The sequence below is a fragment of the Tasmannia lanceolata genome, unplaced genomic scaffold, assembly GCF_043159265.1.
Source record: "Tasmannia lanceolata isolate RefF3 unplaced genomic scaffold, GAP_Taslan_0.1 ptg000005l, whole genome shotgun sequence".
NCBI classification, from domain to species: Eukaryota; Viridiplantae; Streptophyta; class Magnoliopsida; order Canellales; family Winteraceae; genus Tasmannia; species Tasmannia lanceolata.
Genome location: NW_027518682.1, coordinates 9052218 through 9061452, shown reverse-complemented (window position 1 = coordinate 9061452; position 9235 = coordinate 9052218). Strand labels below are relative to the sequence as shown.

General features: G+C 42.1%; 1 protein-coding gene across 1 annotated transcript; it reads right to left on the bottom strand.

Moving 5' to 3' along the window:
- Positions 1-4586: 4586 nt before the first annotated feature.
- Positions 4587-7446, bottom strand: LOC143877378 (uncharacterized). Its single transcript, XM_077379388.1, has 2 exons — positions 4934-7446; positions 4587-4821 (listed from the first exon to the last, which is right to left on the bottom strand). The coding sequence occupies exons 1-2, from the start codon at positions 7367-7369 to the stop codon at positions 4813-4815; spliced, it is 2445 nt and encodes an 814-aa protein (XP_077235503.1). The 5' UTR covers positions 7370-7446; the 3' UTR covers positions 4587-4812.
- Positions 7447-9235: the final 1789 nt, after the last annotated feature.

Sequence of the window (9235 nt, the reverse complement as noted above, 5' to 3'; positions counted from 1 at the left end):
GCTGAACATTTGAGATTACAACAAATTTTTTCTGATAAACACCTGGGTTTACAAGGTTTTTCATAGGCACCAGAAACTTGTTATGCTCAAAATTTTCTCATCTCTGCCATCTGCTGATACCGGAACTGAGCTAAAAGCTTGTCGATCTCTGAACACTGCTCTGCTTTACATTATCCACATGAACTGCAAATTTTCTACTTCTCTGAGTCTCTAAGTCTTTATCACCCCGGCTTTGGGAAGAATACTGACTAAACAGGACTCTGGAAATTGACTTTGATTCGACAACAAACTAAGTTTGACAGACAATGACCAAAGACTTTGACGAGTTTTAAACAAGACTTTAAAAGAGAATGAATCTGCTTCTTAAATTGATAAACATTTTTTTTTTTTAAAATGGTTAAAGTCCACCACTCTTTAGAGTTTTTTTTTTTTTTTTTTAAATACCATGTTTAAAGATGTTTCAACCTCTTTTCAAGATCTCCATCATGGTTATTATCCCTTCAGATTACTTAGTTTCAATCTCCTGACTCAAAGAGTAACCAAAGAAGCTCTGATGGCACTTATTAACTGGCTTTCAGATAGCTTTGTCCTTCATGAAGTCTTGCCGTGACCAAATCGCCCTTTTGGGTTTTCGATTTAGCGGACCGCATGCCTTAATTTTTGCCTGGACTGTCTGCCCTTGCAGATTTTCCATCCAGCAGGCTCAATACCCTGATTTTTGCCTAAACTGCCCTTTCAGGTTTTCAGCTTAGCGGATTTAAGACTCCATCATTCTTTTCTTTTCTTTTTTTTCTTTTTTTTTTTTTTTTTTTTTTTTTTTTTTACAAACCTGGGCCTAAGTACATCAGGAGGACTTTCAGGTAGGCTTAGGTTCAAAAAGGCTGAATATCTAAGGTTCTAAGGATTTGGACCGAATCTGGTCTAGCCAGACTACCTACGTACCCCAAAATGGAGGATCAGGTCCTAACGTAGTTCAAACTACTCTTTTTTTTTTTATATATATATAAAAAAGAAAATGCCCCTGGTTTGGGTTTATCAAAGAAACAAATTATTTTATAAGCCCAAAGGGTTTGCAAAACGGTTTAAAATATTTAGGTTGTTTGGCTCAAAACTCAGATCAATCAAAGACGGCCTCTTGGTGTATTTAAGCATAGTACTTCTTTAACTGATCCAGGTTTGTAGGTTCATTTAATTTTTCTCCATTTTCATTGAGGAGTCTTACGGCTTTTCCAGGCAGGACTTCATCGACGATGTAAGGACCAGACCAGTTTGGCCTGAATTTCCCTCGGGGATCGAATACCGGTGCTCTGTAAGACTTCAAAACAAGATCTCCAGGCTTCAAATCTCGAACACGGACTTTCTTGTTGAAAGCTCTCTCAATCCGCCTCTGATATCCTTGAATATGGTACAAGGCTCTCAATCTCTTCTCATCTATCATCTGCAGCTCATCATACCTGGCTCTAGCCCAATCAGACTCTGGTAAGTCAGCTTCCATCATCACTCTCAAAGAGGAAATTCTAAGCTCAACAGGGAGGACTGCCTCCATTCCATACACCAAAGAATACGGAGTTACACCTGTTGAAGATCTGATTGATGTCCGATAAGCCCATAAGGCATATGGAAGCTTATTCGACCAATCTTTATAGGTCTCAGTCATCTTACTGATAATGATTTTGACATTCTTATTTGCCGCCTCTACAGCCCCATTTGTTTGAGGTCTGTAAGGAGATGACTTGTGATGTTTAATCTTGAATTCTTCACACAGGTGTAACACCTCTTTCTTGAAATGCGACCCATTATCTGAAATCAGCTCGTGAGGCACTCCATATCTGCAAATAATATTGGCACGAATGAACTTCGCAACTGTGCTCGAAGTAATGGAAGCATACGAAGCGGCTTCAATCCATTTTGTAAAATAATCAATTGCGACCAGAATGTACTCATGACCGCTCGAAGACTTTGGATAAACTTTCCCAATTATATCAATTCCCCATACTGAAAATGGCCATGGAGAAGTCATAGAGTGCAACACCGAAGGAGGAACGTGAATAAGATTTGCATAGACTTGACACTTATGGCATTTCTTCACAAATGCGAAGCAATCTGTTTCCATTGTGGGCCAATAGAATCCGAGTCTCAAAATCTTTCTTGACAACATTTTTCCATTCATGTGAGGTCCACAAACTCCTTCATGGGTCTGCTCAATAAGCTCTGCAGCTTTATCTTCATCAACACAAAGAAGCTGTATACCATCAAATGACCTTCTGTACAGCTCTTCTCCGCAAATAATAAAGTTGGCAGCCAACTTCTGAAGCGTCTTCCTCTCTTTGCTTGAAGCTTCTGGGGGATGTCCTTTACCAGCAATAAGATTTCTGACATCTGTATACCAAGGCTTCCCATCTGGACACCTGGCTGAGATCTCTATAGCATTCACATGCGAAGGAGCCCACTGAAGTCTGACAACTAGCGGCTGAACCTCCATTGATACAGAAATGTCTAACATCGAGGCCAAAGTAGCCAAAGCGTCAGCAAAATGATTTCTGGTCCTTGACAAGTGAGTGAACGTAATGTTCTTGAACTTTCTGACCAAAGATTCCAAATAAGTGTTATAAGGGATCAATTTATCTTCTCGAGTTTTCCATTGCCCATTAATTTGGCAAATGATCAAAATAGAATCCCCAAACACATCAATATCCTGAATCTCCAAAGCTAAGGCTGCCTCTAACCCGGCGATGCAAGCTTCATACTCAGCCATATTGTTGGTGCACTCAAACTGCAACTTGATAGAGACAGGAATATATTCTTTCCGAGGGGATATAAGTACAGCTCCTACTCCTTGTCCTCGACTGTTTACAGCTCCATCAAAATACATAAGCCACTTAGTATTCGAAGCTTCTTCTTTAATATCCATGATCTCTTCGTCAGGGAAGTCTGCCTTCAGAAAAGCGTTCTCTTCAATGGGTGCATCAGCCAACTGTTCAGCAACGACACGCCCTTTAATTGATTTCTGAGTGACATAAGTGATGTCAAACTCAGACAATAACAACAACCATCTTGCGGTTCGTCCTGTAAGGGCGGGTTTCTCAAACAAGTATTTTAGCGGATCCATCCGCGAAAGCAAAAAGATCTTGCTTGAAAGCAAATAATGTCTAAGCCTCTGGGTAGCCCAAACTAATGCTAGACACGTCTTTTCCAAAACTGTGTACTTTAATTCGTATTCCAGCATCTTCTTACTGATGTAGTAAATGGGCTTCTCCCGTTTAGACTCTGAATCTTGCTGAGCAAGCATGCAACCCATCGCTGTATCTGTGATAGACAAGTACAACAATAATGGCTGGCCTGGAGTGACTGGCGATAGAACAGGGGGCAAGGATAGGCACTGCTTAACCTTTTCAAATGCCTCCTGACATTCTTCATTCCACTTCTTCGAGGAATTCTTTTTCAGAAGCTTGAAAATGGGTTCACACGTCATCGTCAGATGAGATATGAACCGTCTCAGATACTGAACTTTGCCAAGGAAACCTCGGATCTGCCTTTCTGTCTTCGGCGGCTGCATTTCTTGAATTGCCTTAATCTTTTGCGGGTCTACTTCAATCCCTCTTTCACTGACCATAAACCCTAAGAGCTTTCCTGATGTAACACCAAAGACGCACTTACTCGGATTTAGGCGAAGCTGATACTTCCTGATCCGCTCAAAGAACCTTCTCAGGGCAACAGTGTGCTCAGGTCGAGTCTTGCCTTTCACAATCATGTCATCAACATATACCTCGACCTCTTTATGGATCATATCATGTAAAAGAGTTGTAGCAGCCCTCTGATACGTAGCACCCGCATTTTTCAATCCAAACGGCATCACCCTGTAGCAGTATGTACCCCATTGAGTAATGAACGCTGTCTTCATCATGTCCTCGGGAGCCATCTTAATCTGATTGTAGCCTGAGAACCCATCCATAAAGGATAGAAGAGCATGACCAGCTGTATTATCAACCAGGAGATCAATATTGGGAAGAGGAAAGTCATCCTTAGGACTTGCCTTGTTCAGGTCTCGAAAATCGACACACATTCGAACTTTTCCGTCCTTTTTGGGCACCGGTACAATGTTTGCAAGCCATTCTGGGTATTCAACTACTTGAATGAATTTTACCTCCAACAGTTTCTTAACTTCTTCATAAACTTTCATCTCCCATTCAGTTTTGAGTTTTCGGAGCTTTTGCTTCTTTGGCTTAACACCAGGGATTAAGGGTAAGCGATGTTGAACAATTTCTTCACTTAACCCTGGCATGTCATCATATGACCAAGCAAAAACTTCCTTGAACTCTTTAAATAAGGCGATTAATTCCTCGCGTTCTTCAGGAGATAAAGTTTTGCCAATTCGAATCTCCTGAATCAAGGTTTCGTCACCTATATTCACGGTTTCAATTTTCTCTTCGAGTGGTTTTGCTCGGCGACTCTCATCCTGTTGAATCATGTATTTGATTTCAGGAGGAGTGTCGTCGGTATCCTCATCAGAGGGGGAGTCTTGATTGTTATTATTAAGTTTATCAGATTCTGAAGCAGAAACATTAGAAATAAAAGTAGAGACTGGATTGTACTCAGAGAAAGGATGCTTTATTTCATTTAATGCTGAATCAGGTACATCAAATGAAAAATTACCCACATCGGGCTTTACAATAGACGCTTGAAAAAAATTTACAGACTCAACGAACATATTGACATTTATGTCAATTAACTCTGAATCAACGATAGAAGTAGCATCTGACTTGATTCCGCTGGAAGAAGAGGAATCATCATCGACCTTAGGAGACTCGACATTTACAGTACCTGCATTAACAGAATTGTTAGAATAAACAGACTCTGAATTAGACCCAAAGACTGACGTGTATTTATGGACAACTGACTCTTTTGGAGGGACATGACTGTTTAGGAAAGTAACCTGAGGTATGACTTGAAAGGTCCAGTTGGTCAATGGTTCCTCTGCCGGGGTGATTAAATGAGTAGGGTTCAGAATCGAGGCCCTCCGATCAATTACGGCAATAGTTTGTGAATCTTCGAGAAACAGTGAACTCAGAAGGCTCGGCTCTACATGTTCTGCCCAATCAGCTTCTGATTCAACTTCTGTCTGCACATCGGTCTGCTTGTCTTCTAACTGCAGATCAAAGAAAATTTCAAATCCTGGCAACCTCTGTCCTGAATTCTCATCTAACCAAGTTTCGGCAAAGCCACAGAAAGGGACATCTGCACCCTCTCTTCGAAAACGGCCATTCATCGTCAAATTAATCGGTGCCATTGGTAATTCTAACCCCCTGCGGCGACATTCAGCCCATTTCATCATCAGCAGCTTCATTTCTTTAACTTCCTTCTTTGAAGGCTTGTACCCCAGCCCAAATAGATTATTGAAGGATTCGAATTCAGGGAACTCAGTCAAACCCTGATGGTGTCTACCTAGCCCTGCACCTGGCATATATCCTTGTCGACGAATCATCCTGACGACATTTGCGTTTGTACTGGTCAGGAAACAAATTTCCTCATTCATAGCTTCTTTAAAGGTAATGGCAGCCACCTCTAATGAGAATCCAGTCAAACTAACATCCTCAGCTTTCTCCATAGTCAGGTCCTGAGTAATCAGCCCTACTTCCAGGTCTGGGTCCCCCTTCACAGTTACCACTCCGTTTTTGCGAAGAAACTTTAGCTTTTGGTGAAGAGAGGATGGAACAACCCCAAACTTGTGCAACCAAGGGCGGCCGAGTAACAACAAAAATGAGGCTTTGATGTCCAAAACCTGGAACTCTATCTCAAAGTCTTCTCCTCCGATCTGTATTTCGGTGACCAGAGTTCCGATCACATCTCGGCGAGTGCCATCGTACGCCAGAATACCCTGTTCAGATGGGATGAAATCCGCAGGACCAAATCCAAGAGTTGTTGCAGTACTCAACGGGCATACATTCAAAGCAGAGCCATTATCAACTAACACCTCTGGTACTCTCTTCTTGTTGCAAAGTACTGTGATTTTCAGAGATTTGGTGTGGTCTCGGCCCTCAGAAGGCAGATCGTCGTCAGTGAAAGATAAAGTCTTAGACACTCTTGTCATGGCAACCAAGCTTACCAGCTCATCCGGAGTAGTGTCTACAGAGACTTGTGCTGAGTTAAGCTCTTGAAGGACTAATTTTCTGTGCTTAGATGAGGCCATGAGTAAACCCCATACGGAAATATTGGCCTGAGTCTTTTTCAACTGCTTTAACAAGCTCTCTTCTTCTTCATCGGCGCTGACCTTACTGACCTTATTCTGTCTCTGGTTTTCAGTATTTCGCGCAACCTCTGCAGGATTTTCAACACACAATTCTTGAGGCTTGAATACACGCCCACCACGGGTCATATGACGCATCTCGTCACAATGGTTATCCAACAACAATAACTCATCTTCTTCAAAGTCCTCAGCCCTTAAGACATAAGGAGCTGTCCTTCTATTTCCAGCACTGTCAATCTGAAATGTACCAAACTGAGATGAAGACGATTCAGCCAATTCATCGTCATCAAAGGAAATTACATAATGATCTTTCTTTTCTACTGCTTCGAAATCTTCCTTGTCAAACTTCATTACATAGGTTTTTTCTGTGGTAATGGCACAAATGAGGGTTGATGGATCGAGCAGAGGTTCATCAGTAAAAATTGCATTGGTAGCAGGAGGAGGCATGGTATGATGATTAGGAAGTGGGTTTTGAGTAACGTTTGGTCTCTCCACTGCCAGCTCATTTTTGTCAATCATGTTCTGGATAGCATGCTTCAAGGCCAAACAATTCTCGGTCAAATGCCCTGGACCTCTGTGATATTCACAGTATTGATCCATCTTCCAGAATGCGGGTAAGGGATTGGGTGGAGGTTTGATATCCGGGAGCCGGATCTTCCTATCTTTCATGAGCCTTTTGAATATCATTATTATCGGATATGGAAGAGGATCAAACTTTCTGTCATATGCAACTCTCCTTGGCGCTTTTGCAGCCTCTGCAGCAACTCTGGCCACAGGCCTGGTATAACTGACAGCATGAATTTCTTTGGACTGGACCATTGGTCTTTTCCCGTCTCGGATTTCAGAAGAAACCTTGGCTCTCAAGCCTTTTGCTATGGCATCTTCTGTCTGAGTACCCGTCTTGATTAAATGGTCAAAGCTCGGGTAATGCTGAGGAGCGAGAAAATGAAAATACATGGGAGACAAACTCTTCAGAACCAGCTTTATCTGCTCTGATTCAGTCATTTTCTGGCTTAGCTGAGCAGATTTGCGTCTCCAGCGCCTGATAAAGAAAGTGAAGGTCTCTTGAGGACCTTGCTTTAGCTGTTTTAGGTCTCTCTTCGTGACCTCAATACCCTCTTCCATTGAGAATTGCTCTATTAGTTTCTCCGAAATATCTTCCAGGGTTCTCACCTCCTCGGGCTTTAGCCTTAGAAACCACTTCTTTGTGATCCCAATCAAAGAAATCGGGAACAACTGGGCCATCTGCTCACGGCTCAGACCATACTGCTGGGACAAAATGATAAACCACCTCATGTGGTTACGCGGACACCCGGTTCCGTCATATTTGTCATAATCAGGAGCTTTGAAGTTGGGCGGTAAAGAAACTGTTGAAGACAGTATTAATTCAGAGACGTCAAATTTCTTGGGTCCCTGGACTCTCATCTGCTCCATCTCATGAGCCATCTTGCTGAATTTCTCAGACATTTCCTTCTCAAATTTTTCAAATTTTTCTTTTTCTTTATCAACCTCTGGAGCACAATACTCTGCAGCATACTGACCATCATCTAAATCCACCTCGAAAGACTGGATAACGGGTCTATGCGACTCCGGAGCTGGAACATGAGAAGGCTGAAGTACGGGCCTAGACGTGGAAGTCTTATCACTTATCTGTGTTTTCATGTTTGCCATTTCTTCTTTCATTCCCGCCATATCTCTGGTGAGGTTTTTCATCATCTCTTGCATGCTCATTAAAAGTTCAGTTGTGTCTGCCATTTGATTTACTTCAAATAAATTTGAAGACTCTGGTGAAGAAGGTAAACGAACTGAAGATGACACAGAGGAATCAAAGTGGCGAACGAGTCTAGACACTGGGGTAGGTCTCGACCAGGTGGGCTTAGCTTGAAAGTCTTTTTTGGGAGCGATGGTTGCTATCTTTCAGAATCCTGATTGGAAGTTAACAAACTAGGTTACATGATTGACAAATAAGATAGTTTGTACCAATAGAGACAAAAGAAAAAACAAACATCCTTTGTATTGATTATACTGACAGCAATCGCTGAAAACCCTGAATCACTGACTGTTTATAACATGTCAAGTAAAATTTTTTGAATTTTCATCTATAATGGAATCAAATTTACAAGTTTTGACTCAATAAAAGAAATGACAATCTTGATCCAAAAATCCTCATGGTGGATAGAAATGACGAAGAGGAGGCACAATGGATTGCTCCCCTCCATACTGACGCTGAATCCTGGCAGGAACATAGAAGGAAGTCCTTTTGAGACCAAGAAGACGAACGTAGCATACGCACCTACCTGGTGCCCCTGGATTCTAACGATAGAGTTCCCATTTAAAATGATTTTAGCTCAAATTTCTCCAAAGTTAATAAAAATGTCATTTTTAAAGAGTTAGGCAATGTTTCAAGAACTCCCCAGCAGAGTCGCCAGCCTGTGGACCCCGATCCTGAGAATACGATGAGGTGAGGGGACAGGCCCCCACAGCAATCCTCTAAGATCTCCACAATGTGAAGGAGAGCTCTGCCAAGGAACTCTCGAAACGGATGCCACCCTCACAGCATAGCACGAGTGGCGATACAAAACGAATGAGATACATCCTGATCAGGAGCCAGGGCTCGAAACCGAGATGTACCTAAAAAGAACTCAGAGTCGCCATCCATGGATAGGCCATGGAACCCTAAAATCAAATCCTCTGTGCAATGGATAACCAGAAATATATATGGGTTCGTGCCTGGTTACGAATGGGGAAGGTCTGAGAGCACCCCCAATTCGCCCGAGTGCAAGCACTTGGTCTCTTATGCCATTTTCATTAACTCCAAAGAAGTTTGGGTAAAAATCATATGAAATGGGAACAATCCTCAGGAATCGTCTACCTAAGCATGCATTTCCTGAGAATGGAGAAATAAACACGTAAAATGAAATGAAAAATGTGTCACCTAAGCAAAGCTAGGTTATGAGTGACATGCCTAATGGGTGTCTAAGTTTCTGGTGG